Here is a 21,876-nt window from a genome sequence, read left to right as displayed (position 1 = left end):
TTTTCTGGAACTGGAGTTAGAGATCATTGTGAGCCACCATCTATGTGGTTGATCATCCAGTGCTCTTAACCCTTAGCCATTTATCCAGCCGCAGAGATTCCTCTCTTAAGAAAGAAAATTAGCCAGGCAGGGGTGGCACATGCACTCCTGAGGCAGAGGCAGGCAGATCTGCGTGGTCTACAGAGCAAGTTCCAGGACAGCCAGGGCTGCACAGAGAAAAATTCTGTCTTGAAAGCAGGGAGAGAGAATGAGTAGAGAGAATATGAGCTTATTTTGCTTCTGTTTCATGTTGAGCTTCATCTTTAATTTTTTCTTTTTCTTTTTTGGTTTTTTCGAGACAAGGTTTTTCTGTAGCTTTGGTGGCTATTCTGAAACTAGTTCTTGTAGCCCAGGCTGGCCTCGAACTCACAGATCCACCTGCCTCTGCCTCAGGAGTGGACATCAGATGTGGTAGTAAGGATTGGCTAACTTGTAGGTTTTAAATTATGTTAATTCAGCACCTTACGAGTGTCCCCTTCATTCCTAGCTCTCGTGCTCACTCCCCCATGATCGCCGTGGGAAGTGATGACAGCAGTCCAAATGCCATGGCCAAGGTTCAGATTTTTGAATACAATGAAAACACCAGGTCAGAATTTTTTTAAGTTATTATTCCTTTATTTATTACTTTGCATTGTACATATTCACTGGTTTCCTGTGACATATCAAGTTCTGTGTTGTGCTTTCGTTTGTGGGTTTTTTGTTTTGTTTTTACTTTTGTAAAAAAAATGTATTTTCCAAGTGCTTTGCCTGCATTTATGTCTGCGTACCATGGGCGTGCTTGGTCACTGGCTCCTCGAACTGCTGTTGTGGTTTGGTGGGAACCACCTTGTGGTGCTGGGAATACAACCAGGTCCTCTGCAGGAGCAACAGTGGTCTGAGCTGCTGAGCCATCTCCCCAGCCCCATTGATTTTTGCTTGCTTGCTTGCTTCCTTCCTTTCTTTCTTTTTTTCTTTTTTAAATATTTACTATATATATATAGTGTTCTTCCTTTATGTGTGCTTGCAGACCAGAAGAGGGCCCAGATCTTGTTACAGATGGTTGTGAGCTACCATGTGGTTGCTAGGAATTGAACTCAGTACCTCTGGAATAAAAACAGTGCTTTTAACCTCTGAGCCATCTCTCAGCCCTTTTGGGTTTTACATTTTGTTACCCTGGTTGGTCTTGAGCAAGTTCAGTTAGTTGATCTTCCCATTTCAGTTTGCCGAGTGGTACTTAAGGCATATGCTCGTTTGCCAATAAGTAGGGTGGAAGAGAAGGCAAGTAGTATCTCAGTATGTAGCATCCTGTCGAGAAAATGGAAACCAATACTAAGGAATGGGATACACCTTCTAAACTAAAAGAATGAGGATGTTGAAGAGTTTTCTACCTGGGGAATCCTGGCCTAAAGATTAGGTTAGGATTGTTCACTTAGAGGAGGACCTAGAGGGTGAGCGCAAGTTAGCTAGCCTTCTATGTGCAGAAGACAGTATTTGATAAGACCTGGGAACAGGACATAGTCACGGCTCAGGTCGGAACATCACAGGCAAATGGGACTCAAGAGCCTGTGCCATTGCTGTAGTGTCATCCTGCTGGTCATGTGAGTGCAACTACAGGGTCGGATGGTAGTTTAACTTCCGTAGATAGAAGCATTGTGGAAGGAGCATCATTGGATTCGGCGTGAAGATGCTGTTACTGTCATCCAGTTGGGAGATTATTAGTGTTTGGCATCAAATTAGACAATGAGAAAGGGGGAAGATAGCAAGATGATACAGGTATGTGCATTTACATAGGTGATTAAGAAGTGTTTTGAGTTTTTCATAAGCATCGGTTAGGAGTATTAAGTGTTGCTGAGTGGTGGTGGTGTATGCCCTGGCCAGGAACTCAGTCTTTATTGTGTTCTTTTTCTCCCTGTTTTTTTTTTTCAAGACAGGTTTCTCTGTGTAGCTTTGGAGCCTGTCCTAGAACTCAACTCTGTAGATCAGGCTGGCCTTGAACTCACAGAGATTGACCTTTCTCTGCCTCCTGAGTGCTGGGATTAAAGATGTGTGCCACCACCGCCAAGGTCTTATGTACTTCTTAAGTGATGGTGTTACAGGTGTCTGCCATCATGCCTACTAATTTCCTCCTTCTCTCCCTCCTTTCCTTCATCTCTTCCTCCTTCCTTGCCCCTCTCCTTCCTTGCCTCCCTCTCTCCCTCCTTGCTTCTGGTTGGAGACTGTGTGTGTGATCTTGGTTGGCCTGGAACTCATATGTAGACCAGGCTGAATTCATTAAATAGAGTTCTACCTACCAAGTGTTGGAATTAAAGGCATGAACCACCATGCCGCTTTCCCTTTTCTTAAAAACAAACAAAAATACCTACTAATAAACCAATTTTAGTCTAGCCAAGTTTTGATTAAATATCTTAATATACACTTACATTGCAAGATTGAGCCTTATATTGATTGGTTCTAGGGCTAACCCAACAGAAATTTCTTCACTTGCAGGTTTGGAGGCCAGAGGTCTGAAATCAAGGTGTTGTTTGGTTGTGCTCCTTTGAAATCCTTGCTGGCGGCTCTAGTTTTGATAGCCAGGGGCGCCTCGGCTTGTGGCAGCCTCACTTCATGCCCCTTCACTGTTGTGTCTTTCTAAGGGCACCAGATGTCAGAGTCAGTCCTACCCTAGTAATAATGAACAAGGATAGATAAATTATTTTTGATAGTCATATTTATAGGCTCCAGTTTGGACTTAGGAGTTAGTTTATCGTCTGGGCCGCTCTTCAGTGTCCTACAAAGGCAAGCGTTTATTGTGAGCAGTATGAGAAAAATGGAGATATATTGAAGTTTTTCAAGTTTCTGAAAAATTTTAAAAGGTTTTATTTATTTATTTTGAGACAGGATCTCAGTATGTAGCCTAGGCTGACTTGGAACTCACAGAAGATTTGTTTTATTTATGTGTATGTGTATATGTGAGTGTATGCTGCATGTGTGCAGTTGCCTACAGAGACCAGAAGAGAATATTTTCCCCTGAAGCTGGAGTTATAGGCAGTGGTGAGCCACCTGATGTAGGTGTTGAATCCGGCTGTGATCCAGGAAGAACATCAAGTGCTCTTGACCACAGAACCATCACTCTAGTACCAAGTTTTGTGTCTTATTTCTTTTTTTTTTAATCAGGAAATATGCAAAAGCGGAAACTCTTATGACCGTCACAGATCCTGTTCATGATATTGCCTTTGCTCCGAATTTGGGAAGATCTTTCCATATCCTGGCAATAGCAACCAAAGATGTAAGAATTTTCACATTAAAACCTGTGAGGTAAGTCGAATTAAAATAAGGAATTTGAGAGTACATGTTCCTTTTGATTGTCTTTCTTTGTAGAGGACAGTAGAGGTGCGTGTCTGAGGACTGCATCCTCTGGTGAACAGTCCGTGTCACCTTTCGGAGTGAGGGTGTAGTTTGAATTGTCTCAGGTCCTTTTCCTGATCTGTACTTCTTTCTGCTAGTCTGTCATATAAAGTTGTCATGTCATTGGATTCTGAACCTCATTTTGGGGAATGATATGCTCAATTGGTTTTTTTCTTCTGAAAAAAAAAAAAAGTCACTGAGTACCATCTGTGGGATGCAATAAGTCCAGGTTTTGAGGAGCCAAAGAAAGTGACTCTTGTGTAGCCTAAGGGCTCAGTGGTCGGGGACATAGGTGTGCGGTTAGGGAAAAATATGGGAAGCGTATTTATTTGTGTTAGTATTTCTTACTTAAGTTGTGTGTTTATGTGTGAGAGTGTATGTATACATACGACACATTTTTATGAAAACTTCATTAATCTTGTTGTAGGAAAGAACTTACTTCTTCTGGTGGTCCCACAAAATTTGAAATCCATATTGTGGCTCAGTTTGATAATCATAATTCTCAGGTCTGGAGGGTGAGCTGGAACATTACAGGAACAGTACTAGCGTCCTCAGGAGATGACGGCTGTGTGAGGTTGTGGAAAGGTAAGGGTTTTAGTGGAGGGATAATTGTTACTTCTGTTTACTTTCCATTTAAAAGTGTAAACTTTGAAATAAAACATGATATATATATGTATGACAGGGTTTCTATGTGTATTCTTGGCTGTCCTGGAACTCACTACTGAAATATATATATATATATATTTTTTTAAAGATTTATTTATTTATTATGTATACAACATTCTGCCTCCATGTATGCCCGCACGCCAGAGGAGGGCGCCAGATCTCATTACAGATGGTTGTGAGCCACCATGTTGTTGCTGGGAATTGAACTCAGGACCTCTGGAAGAGCAGCCAGTGCTCTCAACCTCTGAGCCATCTCTCCAGTCCCCTGAAATATATTTTTTAAAAATTGTCTTTAATATTGTTTTAAAATAATTGTCACTGAGCGGTGGTGACACACACCTTTAATCCCAGCACTCGGGGAGGCAGAGGCAGGCAAATCTCTGAGTTTGAGGCTACAAGAGCTAGTTCCAGGACAGGCTCCAAAACTACACAAAGAAGTCCTGTCTCGAAAAACAAAAACAAACAAAAAAGTTGTCTTATTTGTGTTATTTTGAAATACCAGATTACTTAGTTCATAGACTTTAATGGCCAGTTGAAATGTTTTATTTTTGTGTGGAAGAAAGCCTGTTTTAAAACTAATTAGAATATGCAGCCTCTAGTGAAAGCTAACTTATGTGGCTGCTTTCTGGGAGAAGCCTCTGGTGGTCATTGGTAAAAGTGTTGACCTCAAATGAATGAGGACCTGAGTTTGAATCCCCAGAACTCACCTAACAACCAGACACATAGCTCAGGTGTCTCAGTTTCAGTGTAGGGAACTGGGAGGCAGAGAGAGGAGAATCATAAGCAGCTCCAGGGCCCTACCCTGGTAAATGCAGCACAGTGGAAAAATAGTGTCCTATCTTAAACAGGCTAGAAGTGAGGACTGACAGCTGAAGCTGACTTCTTCTAGTGCTGTGGCATTCATACACACACACTCACACAGACTTTAAGTCACTGTCTTTTCTATTTTCTCCCTTTTGACTCCAAAATTCAAGATTACTGTCTTTCTGATTCTGAGCTTCTTGTAGTGTTACACTGAGGGAACTTGGTCCAAGCCATTGACACTGACTTTGGCATCTGTAGCATCACAGTGGACACACTATTCTAAACATCAGCTTTACAAGTGCAATTGATTGGCCGGTGAAGTACAGTCTGGCTAAGCCTTGATGGCTTCCCCTGATAGTCCTAGGATATATTCTGTATTATCAGCCCAGACTTGACTTTCCTCAATTTGATTTTAGGGACTTGTCTGTCTTTTTGCTTTTAAACCTTAAGTAACACAATTAGGTCTTCAACTTTGATTCACTGGGTTGACTTCAGCGACCAGTTTTGCATTTGAAGAATGAGACCATATTGGATGAACCACTAACCTGCCACACTGAGGTTTTCTTTTTTTTCTTTTTTGGTTTTTCGAGACAGGGTTTCTCTGTGGTTTTGGAGCCTTGGAGCCTGTCCTGGAACTAGCTCTTGTAGACGAGGCTGGTCTCGAACTCACAGAGATCCGCCTGCCTCTGCCTCCCAAGTGCTGGGATTAAAGGCGTGCGCCACCACCGCCCGGCGTACACTGAGGTTTTCTTATCGATATATCTCTCTGACCATAATCTACACAGGTACCCATGTAATGTGTATTTGCATAGCTAAGAGACAGCTCCCTTCCTTGTATAGATTCTTTGTAAGAAAGACAAAGAATTTGAGTTCATTTGTTTTTTAAAGGTTTTATTTTTGTACTAACTTGAGCGTGCACACACTTGTGCAGGTTAGAGGACAACCTTGGGTGTGTTATTCAGGTATGACCCACCTTTTTGGTTTGAGACGAGGTCTTTCTTGCCTGGGAACTTGCCAAGTAAGCTAGGTTGGCCAGCTGTTGAACCCCAGGGATCGTGTCTATCCCTGACACCCCATTGCTGGTATTACAAGGGCATGCCACTTCATCTGGTGGGTTCTTTTGATAGACTCAGGTCCACATGGTTGTAAGGCAGGTATTTTATTGAGTCAACTATTCCCACAGCCTGGATAGGAACTATTGTTACTAGAGAATGGTCTCCATTGACTCTCTTGCCAGGAAGGGAAATCGATGGTAAAAGCTCTAGTGTTTTTAGATTACTTTTTAGACAGGATCTTGCTCTTTGGCTAGGCTAGTCTGCAACTCATTGTGTAGCTCAGGATGGCCTCAAACCCAGAGCAATCCTTCTGCCTCAGCTCCCTGAAACTCTGATTACAGGTATGAGTTACCATGGCTGGTTTAAATTAGTAATTCTTTTTTTTTTTTTAATTTTTATTTAGCTTTATTTTATGTGCATTGGAATGAAAGTGTCAGATCCTCTGGAACTGAATAGGTGTAAGCTGCCAAGTGGGTGCTGGGAATTGAACCCTGGTCCTCTGGAAGAGCAGCCAGGTGCTCTTAACCACTGGTCCATCTCTTTAGCCCTAGTAATTCTTCAAAAACCTTAAAGACTTGGTTATGTATCTCATCTAAAAATTGTTTTGAAGCTTACCTGGAAGTTAACATCACTTACTGAGCTGTGGAGATGGCTCAGTCGGTAAAGTGCTTGCTGTAAAAACATGAGGACCTAAGTTCAGATTTTTAGCCCCTATGTAAAGCTCAGGCCTGTTCGTTTGCAGTAAAGTCCCTGGAGCTCCCTGGACAGTTGGTGTAACTAAATTGGTGGGCTCTAGGTTCAGAAAGAGACCTTACCTCAAAAACTAAGATGAAGAGTGAAAGGAGTCACCATCTGGTTTCGCTGTGTATATATGTGCACACATGCACATGAATGGAATTTAGGCAATCGTTGTATACATACATACAATTTTTTTTTAAAATGTGACCCATATTTTGTCTTATTTTTTGTGGTTTAGGAGAAGAGTACAGTGTTGTTTTTAACAAAATCTCAACTGTTCGATTTTACCAATAGACACTCAGGAGCCAGATACTAGCTCAGAAAGGCAGAGAAAGCACCCAGCTGACCTTCCTTCCTCTTCTGCCGTTTTCCCTGAAGCCTCAGTTTCCCACCTTTTCAAACAAATCTCAGATTTATTGTCCCTCCCTTCTACTTCTTGTGCGTCTCTAACTGTCCTCTTGACTCCCTCTTACTCTCTCTCTTTTCTTCTTAATAATCCTAGGTTCACTAGGTTGCTTGCTCTGCCTCTGCCTCTGCCCTGTGCTTGACTTTATTTAATCCTATTTATAATATTCAAGCACAAAGTTCTTGGATTAAAGGTGTGTGGTAGGCCTGAGCTACATCACAACCAAAAACGGGTTTTTCCAGTAAACAACACTCTCAGGTTCACAGTGTGATCAAATATCTTTCGACAGTACGGTATGAGTAGATGTTAATCATATTAATGTATTTGACTTATTTTTTTCTTTCAGCTAATTACATGGACAATTGGAAGTGTACTGGTATTTTGAAAGGTAATGGGAGCCCAGTAAATGGGAGTTCTCAACTGGGAAACTCAAATCCTTCACTAAGCTCAAATATTCCAAATCTTCAGAACTCACTAAATGGATCTTCTGCTGGCAGGTAGGCTCTTCTGTGGGAAAACTAGGAACTCCATCCCCTACCCTGGGCACACTTTTTATTTTACATATATGGCTGTTTGGCCTACCTGTATATCTGCACCACAATCTGTGCAGTGTTTTTGGAAGCCGAAAGAGTCAGATGCCCTAGAACTGGAGTTAAGGATGAAGGTGAGCGTCCATGTGGGTGCTGGCAATCAAACCTGTTTGCTCTGCAACAGCCAATGCTTTTAATTGCTGAGCCATCTCTCATGGTAGCCATACTAAAAGGTGACTTTGCAGGTGGAATAAAGTAATTCACCAATAACTGTGACACTTATTCTTGGTATTTCATTCTTGGGTCTGTAGTTAATGGCTTCTTTGGTTATAGTACATACAATAAAGAGTCGCTTTCAGATAATAGAATATTATATTACTAGAATATTATATTAATATTGATAGAATAGAATTTGGGAAATTTCAAAATCTTAAAACTCCTGTGGAGTTATCCTATTGTCACCCTAAACCAAAGAAGAAATTATATTTTAATTTTCCCAGTTGTTTTGATACTATTGTATTTTTTATAAAGAAATCTTGTTATTTGATTTTGAGGTTTTAAGTATTTGCAACTACAGAAGCAGTTTCAAGTTAACCATAGATAAAGCAGATTATTTTATGAAGGAAAGCATACTAGTGTTGTTGATTTTTAAAACCTTGTTTTAGGTTACAGCTTTTGTACTGTTATTTTCTTCTGTAAATAGCTTTGGTGGTTTGACCTGTTTTCTGATTGTGCCAATAACCATCTGTTGGATCTGTGATCATTTTCCCTTTTCCATTTGTATTATGTCCTCTAACAGAAAACACAGCTGAGTACAAGCTAGCTGGAGTAACTTTGCTGTTTGGCTGCTTGTTGCATGCACACAGGAATGGAAATCGAACTCCTTTTCCCCTTCCCCAGCGCCGTTTGATCTCTCCCAAGATGCACCAGCAGCCTGATCACTACTAAACACAGTCCGAAAGGCCTTTAAAATTGCAGTGTATATAATTTTTTGTACAAGTCAGTTTACCGACACTATAAATGGAAAGGCTTTTTGTTGAGACATCATCACCAAAACAATTTTTTGAAATGTTCTTTAGACTAACTTGGGCTTAAAAAAACGGAAAAAATTGCTACTATCCTCATAAACTATTGGGAGGAGGGAAAATACAATATTATTCCATTTGGAAAATATAGGGATATGTCTTTTATTTTCTAAAACAATAAGCTAAAATGAGTTTTTATAATTTTAATTTGAAAATTGAATAAATATTTTTCATAAAGATTGTTTTGAGTGCTAATTTGTTTACCTTTTGTAGAATTGCTTTATAGGTGATATAATCTACACAACTGGTTTTTCTTGTAATTAAAAATACTAGTAAAGGAGCAGATAGTTAACATAGCACCAGAGTTCAGATAAAATGGCTTATAGCTAAACATCACATTAGCATTTGCTGCAGTTTTTTTTTGGTAGTAAAATAGTGGAAGCACTTTTAAATTTTCATCCCGTACTCAGTAAAGAGATGGCTGTTTCTATTATGTACATGAATGCTGATGGTGTGCTTCTATACAACTTGGTTTCCTTTTAGACAATTTGGAAACAGAAGAAGAGTTGACATTTTGCTGAAAATTTGCATGCAGTTGAAATTCCATGTCTCAGGATTTTTAATGTGTTGTTTCAGTGAATTCCTGTCTACTAAAACTCTTGACTTTGACAAAGTTATGCACCTTTTTATTTACTAAATTGCATACATATTACGGGTAAGTTATAAGATGGCAGAATAACAGACTATAATTCTTTGAGCCTTTTAGACACCAAACCTGTAGCGATTCTTAGTTTTTTGCAGGAAGCCAAAACTGTTCAGTGGTTATATTTTTCAAAAGCATGTTGCAGTAGTCAGCTTTCCAGTGTGAGAGCGTATTCGCTTTTGTCCACAGTATCATGTGTGCACTAAACACTTGTGCCTGATGCTGCAGCAAATGCAGCTGTGCTCCAAATGGAAAGCATATTAGATTTGTAAATTATGGAATCAAATGAGAGATTAGAGAAGGCTTTAAAATTTATAAAATTAATGTCTCTGTAACATATGTACTGATAATTTTTTTGGCATTTTAACTTTAACAGATTTTTTTTCTCCCAAATTTTTATACTTGCTTAAGCAACCTTGATTTAAGTGAGAGTCTTGATTTATACTATTATGTTCCATTGGTTTTGGCATGAATATACAAGCTTTTTTTCCTTTTTTTTCTTTCCAGCATGTTTTCTCTTCTTTGGTTCTCTTTGTATTTACTGCTTTTCTCTTTTTCTTCTGTTTCCCCCTCCCTCCTTCCCCCTGTTGTTTTTGTTTTGGTGTTTTGTTCCTGTCTTCATTATTTCAGGTATTTCTTTCCCCCTCTGGATTCCCCACGGGCTGGATCAAGATGGTCCAGTTGTGCCCAGCTCCTTCCTCCTCCTGCTCCTCTGGTAGAGCACTCTTGCGATGCCGACACTGCCAGCCTCCAGTATCCTCACCCTCGCCGAGGGTACCTCTCTCGGCCTCTTAATCCCTTACCTGAGAATGAAGGGGTTTAAAACACTGACTAAAGGCCTTGTGCAGATGCTTGTAAATGCTTTTATTCCGGGCTGCTTTTTTGTTTTTCTTCATTTTCTTTCAGAAGATCCTTCTTATTTAGGGCATGTCTTGCATGTATTACAACTGAAGTATTTGGAACCAAACCTGTCCTGCACCAGGAAATCCTGGCTTCACTAGTTGGTTACCTCTGATGAGATGAGCTTCAAAAAAAGCAACACTAACTGTGAAAGATTCCCGTATCTGATTTAAAGTGCCTGTCATGTAAACTCTGTGTGGAGTTGTTACTGTAGAGTTCAGTTTAGCCTGTTCATAGGCAGCTTTATGTGGAAGCTTACCATTGTAGACTTCACTTGGCATTTCAGACATTAAGAAACGTTTTTAATTTTATAGGTTGATGTTACAAATGCTTGTAAAATAAATCATTCCTGTGTATAAAGCAGTAAATCATAAGGATATTTTTGTTTTTGTTTTTTAAACTAAAATGCCTTTCATTACTTGGAATTACTGCTTAAAGCTTTTGTAATTATTCTCCAAGTAGATAATTTAATAAAAATATTTTAAAGGATATGAATCTTTTGTCTTATAGAAACCATATGTACTTGGGTCCTGTTTTTGTTTTGTTATGAAACAAAATCTGTGTAGCCTGGCTTTGAACTGGCTCGGAGGACTAGGATGACTTTGAACTGCTCCTGACACACCTTCCTCCACCTCCAAAGTGCTGGGATTACAGCACCACCACAACTGGCTAAAGTAGAATATTCTTTAGTCTGCTTTATAGAATAGTTCTATATTTCAGGCTTAATTTCCTTTTACTGTGTCACAAAGCCAAAAAGCTGAAAAATACAAAAATAAATAAGTTAACATTAAAAGATATCATGCCAGATGAGGTGACTCAGTGGGTAAGGTGCCTACCACCAGACTTTACCATCTGAATTCTTTCCCCAGAAACAACATTGTGGCAGGAGAGAAACAGCTCCTGCAGGGAATTCTTTAACTCGACACAAATACCATATTGACAAATATTGCTTCAGTCTCACTACTCAACATTATTAGTTACTGATGGAGGAAGGTCATTGGCTAATAAAGGAACTGCCTTGGCCCATTTTATTGGTTAGAACATAGGTAGGTGGAGTAAACAGAACAGAAGGCTGGGAGGAAGAGGAAGTGAGCTCAGACTCCACAGCTCTCCTCTCGGGAGCAGACGCCTGAGAGAGATGCCATGCCCCACTCCCGGGCAGACACACGCCATGAAGCTCCGACCCAGGATGGACATAGGCTAGAATCTTCCCGGTAAGACCTGTGCCCACAGATTATTAGAGATGGGTTGATCAGGATATCAGAATTAGCCAGTAAGGGCTAGAGCTAAAGGGCCAAGCAGTGTTTAAATGAATACAGTTTGTGTGTTGTTATTTCGGGGCATAAGCTAGCCATGCGGGCGCCTGGGGTGCTGGGGACGCAGCCCCGCCGCCCCTATTTACAACAAGTTACTGTTTTTTTGTGGGGAGCGGGGCGATGGGGTCTGTGTATAATCTGGCCTCTCTTGGAACTCACTATGTAGACCATGAACTCAGAGATCTTCCTGTCTTTGTGTTACAAGTGCTGGCATCAAGGGCATGTGACACCATGCCTGGCTCAAAGCTCTTTTGTAGATGAAGTTAGGAAGCAAGTTATATTTGAATATGGTTAAGTGATGAATACTGTGGAGCTACTAATCTTTTTTTTTTGTTTGTTTGTTTTTTGTTTTTCGAGACAGGGTTCTCTGTGGTTTTGGAGCCTGTCCTGGAACTAGCTCTTATAGACCAGGCTGGTCTCGAACTTAGAGATCCGCCTGTCTCTGCCTCCCAAGTGCTGGGATTAAAGGCATGTGCTACCACTGCCCAGCTTGGAGCTACTAATCTTATTTTGGACTAGTTTTCTTTCTTTTTTTAAAAAATATTTATTTATTCATTTATTTATTATACATTATTCTGTCTACATGTATGTCTGCATGCCAGAAAAGGGCACCAGACTCCATTACAGATGGTTGTGAGCCACCATGTGGTTGCTGGGAATTGAACTCAGGACCTTTGGAAGAGCAGGCAATGCTCTTAACCTCTGAGCCATCTCTCCAGCCCCTTGGACTAGTTTTCTTATTAAGGCAAAAATATGTCTTTTTTAAAAAAAACCTGGGGCTAGAGAGATTGCTCAGCGGTTAAGGGCACTGACTGCTCTTCCAGACAACTGGGGTTCAATTCCCAGCACCAGCATGGCAGTTTACACCTCTCTGTAACCAGTTCCAGGGCTTCTGACACCCTCATATAGACATACACGCAGTCAAAACACCAATGACATAAAATACAAAAAGGCTGTGTTTTAAATTGGGTTTATGTGTGGGTACATGGATTTGTGAATTCAAGTGCTCTTGGGAGTCCAGAAGAGGGGTGCCAGGTTCCCTGGAGCTGGAGTTAAAGACTTTGTGAACTGCTGGACATTGGTGCTGGGAACTTAACTTGGGTCCTCAGAGGAGTGAATCATTCTTAAAATACTGAGTAATCATTCAGAAAATGGAAAAATCTCCCATGCTCTTGGGTAGGTAGAATTAACACAGTAAAAATGGCAATCTACAGATTCAATGCAATGCCCATCAAAGTCCCAGCAACATTCTTCACAGACCTCGAAAGAACAACACTGGAAAAGCAAAAAAAAAAAAAAAAAAAAAAAAAACCAGGATAACCAAAACAATCCTGTACAATAAAGTAATTTCTGGAGGCATCACAATCCCTGACTCTACTACAGAGCTACAGTACTGAAAACAGCATGGTGTTGGCATAAAAACAGACAGGACCAATGGAATTGAATCAAAGACCCAGATATTAATCCACACACCTATGAACACCTGATTTTTGACAAGCAAAAAATATCAAATGGAAAAAAATTCAACAAATGCTGGCATATATGGATATTAACACGTAGAAGAATGAAAACAATTCCGTACCTATCACCATGCACAAAACTCAAGTCCAAATGGATCAAAGACCTCAACATACAGCCAGTCACATTGAACCTCATAGAAAAGAAAGTGGGAAATACACTTGAATGCATTGGCACAGGAGATCACTCCTAAATATAACCCCAGTATCATAGACACTGAGAGAAACAATTAATAAATGAGACCTTCTGAAACAAAAGCTTCTGTAAAGCAAAGGACACGGTCAACAGGACAAAACGACAGCCTATAGAATGGGAAAAGATTTTCACCAACCCCACATTGGATAGAGGGCCAATCTCCAATATATACGGAGAATTCAAGAAATTGGTCATCAAAAAAAAAAAAAAAAAAAGAAAAGAAAAAGAAATTGGTCATCAATAGAACAAATAATCCAATTAAAAAATGGGGTACAGACCTCTCAACAGAGGAATTGATAATGGCTGAAAGACACTTAAGGAAATGCTCAACATCCTTAGCAGTCAAAGAAATTCAAATCAAAACAACTCTGAGATTCCATCTTTGACCTGTAAGAACGGCCACGATCAAAAACACTGATGACAGCTTATGCTGGAGAGGTTGTGGGGTAAAGGGAACACTTCTGCATTGCTGGTTGAAGTGCAAGCTGTTAAAACCCCTTTTTGGATATCTGTATGGCAATTTTTCGTAAAATTAGGAAATAATCTACCTCAAGACCCATCAATACCACTTTTGGGTATATATCCAAAGGATGCTCAATCATACCACATGGACAGGTGCTCAACTATGTTCATAGCATTTTTTTTTTGTCATAGCTAGAACATGGGAACAACCTAGATGCTCCTCGACCAAGGAATGGATAAAGAAGATGTACATTTACACAATGGAGTACTACACGGGGGGGAGGGGGGGTGGATAATAATTCCTTGAAATCTGCAGGCAAATGGATGGGTCTAGAAAACATATTGAGTGAGGTAACCCAGACCCATAAAGACTAATATTATATGTGCTCACTTATAAGTGGCAGTTAGACATAAAGCAAAGAAAACCAGCCTATGATTCACAATCTCAGAGAACCAAGACAACAATGAGGACCCTAAGAGAGACATACATGGATTTAATTTACATGAGAAATAGAAAAAGACAAGATCTCCTGAGTAAATTGGGAGCATGGGGACCATGGGAGAGGGTTGAAGGGGAGGGAGGGGAGGAGAGAAAAATGTATAGTTCAATAAAGTCAATAAAAAGAACTAAGCCAGGCAGTGTAGCACAGGCTTTTAATCCCAGCACTTGGAGAGGCAGGCGGATCTCTGAGGTCAAGATCAGCCTGGTCTACAAGAGCTAGTTCCAGGATAGGCTCCATAGCTACAGGGAAACCCTGTCTCAAACAAACAAACAAACAAACAAACAAAAAAACCCACACGGATAACATTAAAAACTAGATCACAGGGGCTGAAGAGATGGCTCACAGATTAAAAACATAATGGGTTTAAAAAAGGGAGGGGATCATAACTACTGACACTGATGAAATCCAGATATGAATATTAGGTTATATTTAAAAAACATATACTTGGGCTGGAGAGATGGCTCAGTGGTTAAGAGCACTGCCTGCTCTTCCAAAGGTCCTGAGTTCAATTCCCAGCAACCACATGGTGGCTCACAACCATCTGTAATGAGGTCTGGTGTCCTCTTCTGGCCTGCAGACATACACAGACAGAATATTGTATACATAATAAATAAATAAATAAATATTTATAAAAAAAATAAAAAACATATACTTAACAAAAAATGGAAAATTTAAAAGAAATGGAAAATCTCTTGATAGTTACCACATGCCAAAATTAAATAGAATCAAATAAATAGATCTATAATACCTAAGGAAATAGAAACAGTTATTAAAAGACAAATATAGTATGTACTCACTTTGTTTGTTTGTTTTTCAAGATAGGGTGTTTCTCTGTAGCTTTGGAGCCTGTCCTGGAGCTAGATCTTGTAGACTAGGCTGGCCTCGAACTCACAGAGATCGGCCTGCCCCTGCTTCCCAAGTGCTGGGATTAAAGGCGAGTGCCACTACCGCCTGGCTAAATTCGTATCTTGTAACTTGGATATTGACAGAGGCATTCCACTGAAAGCATTAGACTTTTCATTTCTTTTGCGTTTTGGATAGGCATCTCTTATAATTCCTTGGAAGGTACCACTGGTTGCACGACCTCTCCTGGCTCCAAATTCTAAAAAGATTTGCAGGTTACGTCAGGAAATCCAGTTTTTCTTGAGAGTTGGCAAGTAAGAAATGACAGCAGCTCCTGAAGTGCTTCCGGGTCTCACGGAAAACTTAGGGTACATTGCTAGGACCAGGGAGGGAGACTCTGTTTACATTTATTTAGGTAATCTAGCATCAGAGTTCAGGCTTTTTTTTTTCTTTTTGCCTGTGTTTACTTTGATTTGTTCATCTCTGTCAGCCAAGAATCAACAATCAACAGGTTGCTGAGTGATTAGGCACAAGGCTGTGCATATTTCTTGAGTTAGGAACTCAATGATATAGGGTGAAAGACTCCTAGAAACGTTAAACAGCTCACCTCCAGTTGGGTTAAAATCCTTTGTATCAATTCCTCCCGAATTCCTTTGAGCCCTACAGTTGAGGATTTTGGAAGTTTTTTTCTTTTCTTAATTGGTTTTTCTCCAGGCAGGATTTCCATGTGTAGCCCTGGCTCCCCTGAAATTCACTCTGTAGATCAGGCTGGTCTTGGAACTCACAGATATCCTCCTGCCTCTGCCTGCTGAGATTTAAAGGTAGTGCGCCACCGCTGCCTGATAGTGTTTTGATACCGAGTTTTATTGGATGTGAGCGATAGACAAGTACTACAAAAGGAAAAAAAAAAGTGTGCCAAGACAGAGTAGTCGATGGGAGCTCCATTCATTTTTAAAAATTGTCTCGGTTTTCTAAGGTAGTGTGTTAGTATGTGCAGGCTATCTGGCGTTGGGCACGGTATTCTACTTCCTCAACCAGCCAAACGCAGGGATTACGGGTGTGCGCCATTAATAGCCGTTGTTTCCGGAAAGTAACCCTGAAGAGATTATCCAAGGGTGACCATCTAAGGAAGCTTTTGGCGGACACAGAAAGGAAAATGATCAAGTAAACAGATGTCTTTCCCCACCAGGCTAACCTCAGGTACAGCAACTGTTGGCTTTGTATTTCTTTTCTCTATGTTTATTTTTTCTTTTCTTTTCTTTTTTTCTTTTTTCTAGACAGGATTTCTCTGAGTACCTTTGACTATTCTGGAACTCGCTCTGTAGACCAGGCCGCCCTTGAACTCAGAGATCCCCCTACTTCTGCTTCCTGAGTGCTGGGATTAAAGGCGTGTACGACCACTACTGTTCGGCATTTGTTTCTTAAAACGATATTAAAAAATTGTGAGTTCGAGGCCAGCTTGGGCTACAAGAACTAGTTCCAGGACAGACTCCAAAGCTACAGAGAAACCCTGTCTCAAAAAAAACAAAAACAAAAACAAAAAATTGTTGACGTTAAGGAATTAGCTGAAGAGGTAACCTCTTCCCCCTTTGAGACTCTAATGTTTAATATCGATATAGACTTTTTTTCCGATAAAGAGCTTGAACTGAGCATTGACAATTATGGGATTCGTGTGGTCTACGAAGAATGGCGGCTAGGGAAGAATTTTTCTTTCTCTACTTGGTATACCAGTTTTATCCTCGGCGGTTAGGCTTAACTAGCTGTCGTGACATGTGTATCCCAAGGAATGATTTATTGAACGCAAACCATTTAGTTTCTGCATCTACCAGAGGGTAATATGGAAAAAACAGGGGGCACATTTCCGCCGGAATTTTCCCCTGGCCTGTAGGATGACTATCCGTGCTATGGGGCGACCTCAAACTGAGTAATTCATCCCAAGACTTTGAAGGCGGCACCTAGCTGCAGGCTTCCCAGAGCCCAGGCGGCGCGGCTTCGGACCTTCAAATCTAGGGACGCGCGGTCCTCACCAATCAGAGGCTCCGGCCGGCCCCTTCCCGACGCCTAGTCCAATCCGGTGTGGGTTATGAAGCCACGCCCCCGCTCGGAGGGAGGGATGCCTAGCGGATTTCCGCGGCGCGCGCAGGCGCACTTGCAGCGATGCGGAGCCGCCCCTTCCGCGGTCGTTTTCCTATAGCTCGCGACTGTGGGGTCTGGCGTCCCGGCCTGGTGAGGAGGGTCGTCGGGGCGGTGGACTTGAGGGACAGGGCAGGGCTCTTTATTTGTGCCCGCGCCGCGGCTTCTGGGCGGCCGCGGGACTGCCCGGCCTGGTGGGGACACGGGCTGGAGTCTGGGCTGCTCTGTGAGCCCGCGTGTGACCCGGGCTCCCGGTCTGGCCGTGGGCTTTGGAGCGACCGCATCTTTGTGTCCTCCGGTCCGGCTAGTGACTGCTCACCTCTGAGGGAGGGACACGTGGCCTCTGAGCCTTGCGGTGTTTTCTTGCAAAGTGCTCTGGCGACTGCTTTGCTGGTTTGTGATGGGCGGTCCTGTCCTTCTGACTGACATTCCTGGAAGTAATGTTTTTGTTCGCTCTGAGCTCTTATGTCAACTAGTGTCATTCACAGTTATTCCTAAAAGTTAATGCAAAATGAAAGACTGTTTACAGTCCCCCTCCTTTCCTCTGCTCTTGATTTTAGACTTTGTGTAGTTAAGCATGAAGTCCCTTTGGACACAGTCGTGTGGAGGACAGCTGTATATATGACAATACTAACATTCGCAGTTACCATTTTGAGGTCATGCTTCTGGTATTTTCATTACCCCCGAACCAACCTTTCCTCCAGATTACAGATTTGCGGGCAAAGTTCACGGTAAGTTTTAGAAAGTTATATACAAAATGTTTCTGATTTTGACATGTATCTCTGTGTGCCAATAGTTAAATGATGGTTGCTGGCAATTTTGACTGTGTTTTGGGCTCCGCAGGATGCACTTTTTAGACATAACTAGATACGTAGACCTGCAACGACTACAGGAAGTAATCGTTTCTGTGTCCATGAATGTCGATTATTAAATACAAACAAGCGCATATGTGAAATTTGAGGCTCCTAAACTTTTTAGAGAAAATGGCAAGAAGGCCAGCCTGGTTTACAAAGCGAGCTCCAGGACAGCCAGAGCTACACAGAGAAACCCTGTCTTGAAAGACCAAGGGGGGAAATTAGCAAGTGAAATCCTAAAGGTGTATGCTTGTCTAAAATGCAATATTAAAATAAAATAAGTAGATAGCATCGTATTATCTTCACATTACATGGTGAATAATTGATTGCTGAGGGAAATTAGGGCCTTTTTCCCATCCAGGAAAGCTTTAGGAATGTGCTGTATACATGAATGGGGTTTTGGTTAGTTTTGAAATGTTATTATCATCACATTATTTTATGTGCATGCACATGTCAGGGGATAGCCTGTGGGAGTTGCTTCTCTCTATCATATGGGTCCTAGAGATCCACCTCAGGTCGTCAGCCTTGGTGTGGCAAATACCTTTACCTGAGGAGCCACGTGCTTTTTGATTGTCTTTTAAATTTTGTTTATTCAGGATCATCCCCTGTAGCTCTGTCTGGCACGGTACTGGCTGTGTAGCCCAGGCTGGCCTGAAACCTGACACAGTCCTGCTTCAACCTCCTGGATTATACAAGTACAAGGCTAGATTTAGGCAGGATAGTCAAAACATTTGTGCAGTTGCTTAAAATGTGATGGACAGTTGGGCGGGTGGTTGCACGAGCCTCAGGAGGTGTAGAGAGGAGGATCTCTGTGAGTTCAAGGCCACCCTGGTCTACAGAGTGAGTTCCAGGACAGTCTCCAAAGCTACAGGGAAACCCTGTTTTGATAAACCAAGTGTGGAGGTGGGGTAATGGATAGCATGCATTGGGAATAAGGATTGGGTCTCAGAGCTAGAGAGACATTTGAAATTAGAAACATAAGTTGATAACTGGGGCTGGAGAGATGACTCAGCGGTTAAGAGCAATGGCTGCTCTTCCAGAGGACCCGGGTTCAATTCCCAACATTCATCTGGCAGCTCACAACTGTTTGTAACTCCAGTTCCAGAGGATCTGATACCTCACACAGATATACATGCAGCAAAGCACCAATGCACATAAAAAATGAAATTAGTTAAAAAAAAAGATATCTCTAACTGAGAAAGCAGGAGAGCTTAGAATGATTGGAGGTCCCCAAGTTGTGAAATGAAGGATGTTGGGGCTGGATCTAGATTTGATAAGGGACCACTTTTCTTAGAAGGTCACGTTTAAGTTGAGGTCATCATAAGGAAGAAGCTAGGTATGCACTTACCTGGGAGAAGAAACTATAGGCCTTGAGGTGCACATAGGATGTGTGAACAAGCCTGAGTGGGGAAAGGGACAGGTGGGGAAGTAAACTGTTTTTAGCAGGGGATTTGTGGTCCTTTAAAGTACTGTGTGTGAGGTTGCAAGGATGTCAGCATGGAATCTAGAGGTCTAAAGGTGTGAGGCCGGATGAGGGTCAGATGAAGATGCTACTTTCTGAGGGTATTTACCCCAAGGGCATTCGGGCTGAGACCTGAAATGGTGTAATGTGTAACCTGGGTTATATAAAGTCTGCACACTGTAACGTTACAGGCAGAGGATGCTTTTTGCCTTCTCCATTCTGATGGAGGAGAACTTTGAACATGATTGTAGAAATCAGAGAAAGGAAGGAGTCAAGTGTAGTGGTGTCTGCCTGTAATATTCTTGGCCCTTGGGAGGCTGGGGCAGGAGGATTGTGTGTTGCAGTGCAGCTTGGTTATATAGTAAGACCCTGTCTTTTTTTTTTTTTGGATTTTCGAGACACGGTTTCTCCGTAGCTTTTTTGGAGCCTGTCCTGGAACTAGCTCTTTTTTTTTTTTTTTTTTTTCTGAGTCAGGGTTTCTCTGTAGCTTTGGTACCGGTCCCGGAACTAGCTCTTGTAGACCAGGCTGGCCTCGAACTCCCAGAGATCCACCTGCCTCTGCCTCCTAAGTGCTGGGATTAAAGGTGTGCGCCACCACCGCCCCCCCCAGGGCCCTGTCTTTTTAAAGCAAACAAACAAAAATAGGGGAATGACTGGGGTAGAAAGTAGAGACCTTGATCCCGGTTGTGTCATTAAAGTGTGGCCACTCAGATTTGATGAGGGATTGCATGTAGGGGTGGAAGGTAGTGTCAAAAGTCTCGATGACTAAGATTTTTGGTATAGCTGATTAGGGGTTGGAGTTGTCAGTTTTTACTGGTTTGGCGGATTGACTAGATTTTTTTTTTTTTTTGAAGGTTAAGAAGGATACAGAATCATGATTTATACTTTGGGTGCTTGTTAGATACCTAATATCTAGAGCCCAGCCTTGAGGTATACATTTCACATCGGATTTAAAGCCTTAAAACTGAAGACAGATATTCAAAAGATGTAGGAGAAAGAGATGCAGGACCGTGCTCCCCCTGGCGATAAGGAGAAGAAAAAGGAGCAGCTGAGGGAGCAAGAGGAGAGCCAGTTGTCTCTTGAAAACCATGTGAAATAGTTTCTCATTGAAGGAATAATCATCCGAATCCTGTTCTGACCATCCTGCAAGCCCAGGGCTAAATTTAGATTTGTTCTTACTGTTTTTATTCAGTATTGAAAATGACTAAATTGTTCTGGAGAGATGACTCAGCGTTTAAGAACACTGACTGTTCTTTCAGAGGTTCTGAGTTCAATTCCCAGCAACCACATGGTGGCTCACAGCCATCTGTGATGACATGTGTTGCAGGCAGAACACACTGTATACATAATAAATAAATCTTAAAACAAAACAAAACAACTAAATGTCCACTTTTTAAAAGTTATTAAGATTTATTTTTCTTTACATTTATTTATTTATTTCTTCTGTGTGTATATCTGCATATGTGTGTAGTTGTGGGTACATGAATGCCACAGCTCATTTGTAGCTACCAGAGGACAAATTACTGATTCTCTCCTTCTGCCACGTGGGATTAAAGTTAGATTATCAGGTTTTATGGCATCTCTACCCAGTGGGCCATCTTGCCAGCTCTAAACTCAATCTAAACCCTAAAGATCATTAGTTATAGCCATGTTTGCTTTCTTTACTGGTTAAGTTTGTGGTAATTCATGTTTCTTCCTCCACTAAACCATGAGTAAGTCCAACTTGTGTTTCTTTACTGTGTTGGTTCTAAGAAAGTAAGTTTAGTATTTGATGTGTTTATCCTTTACTGTAAGGTAGCAAGGTGTTCTTTCTGTTTGTTTGTTTTTGCTTTTTGAGACAGAGTTTCTCTGTGTAACAGTTTTGTCTGTCCTGGAACTCCCACTGTAGACCAGGCTGGCTTCGAACTCACAGAGTGAGTGCTGGGATTAAAGGTGTGTGCCTGATGGTAGCAATGTATTCTGAGGCTTTCTTTAGCTCAGAGTATTTGTTAGTAGGTATTCTTTCTTATTGATTTTGCAAGAATCTTTTTTTTTTTTAAGAGACCTTTTTCTTTTAATGGAAAATGGTATCGTAATAGAATAGTCATCTTACTTAAAAATGCTGTTGTTGCAGTGAGATGGAAGATTTCCGAGGGATAGCAGAAGAGTCGTTTCCAAGCTTTTTAACCAATTCCCTACTTGGTAATAGCGAGGTTTTGGAAAATGTCACTCTTTCATCAAATTTTGGCTTGCCTATTGCTGTTTCTACACTTGCCAGGAACAGATCCAGCACTGACAACAGGTAAGACTTACTTGAGCACATGTTCTTTTCAGGCTCACGAACCCTATAATATACTGATCCACAGAAGAGCTGGATATTGA

General features: G+C 41.3%; 1 protein-coding gene across 4 annotated transcripts in view; it reads left to right on the top strand.

The window, feature by feature from the left end:
* Positions 1–21,876, top strand: part of LOC121438782 (nucleoporin SEH1) — a 107,290-nt gene that overhangs the window by 10,953 nt on the left and 74,461 nt on the right. The window contains exons 5-10 of one of the 4 annotated variants that reach the window (XM_041639206.1): positions 527–625; positions 3,172–3,312; positions 3,830–3,987; positions 7,418–7,568; positions 17,760–17,930; positions 21,629–21,796. In XM_041639206.1, coding sequence (XP_041495140.1) covers positions 527–625; positions 3,172–3,312; positions 3,830–3,987; positions 7,418–7,568; positions 17,760–17,930; positions 21,629–21,796 — 888 coding nt within the window. Of the gene's footprint in view, positions 1–526; positions 626–3,171; positions 3,313–3,829; positions 3,988–7,417; positions 7,569–8,400; positions 8,867–9,169; positions 10,719–17,759; positions 17,931–21,628; positions 21,797–21,876 lie in introns of those variants that run through there. The other 3 variants (XM_041639203.1, XM_041639204.1, XM_041639205.1) reach the window with 3 other exon arrangements.

The sequence above is a fragment of the Microtus oregoni genome, unplaced genomic scaffold, assembly GCF_018167655.1.
Source record: "Microtus oregoni isolate MIOR12 unplaced genomic scaffold, Mior012 000057F_ref0000458, whole genome shotgun sequence".
Taxonomy (NCBI): domain Eukaryota; kingdom Metazoa; phylum Chordata; class Mammalia; order Rodentia; family Cricetidae; genus Microtus; species Microtus oregoni.
This window is presented reverse-complemented; position numbering and strand designations above follow the sequence as displayed.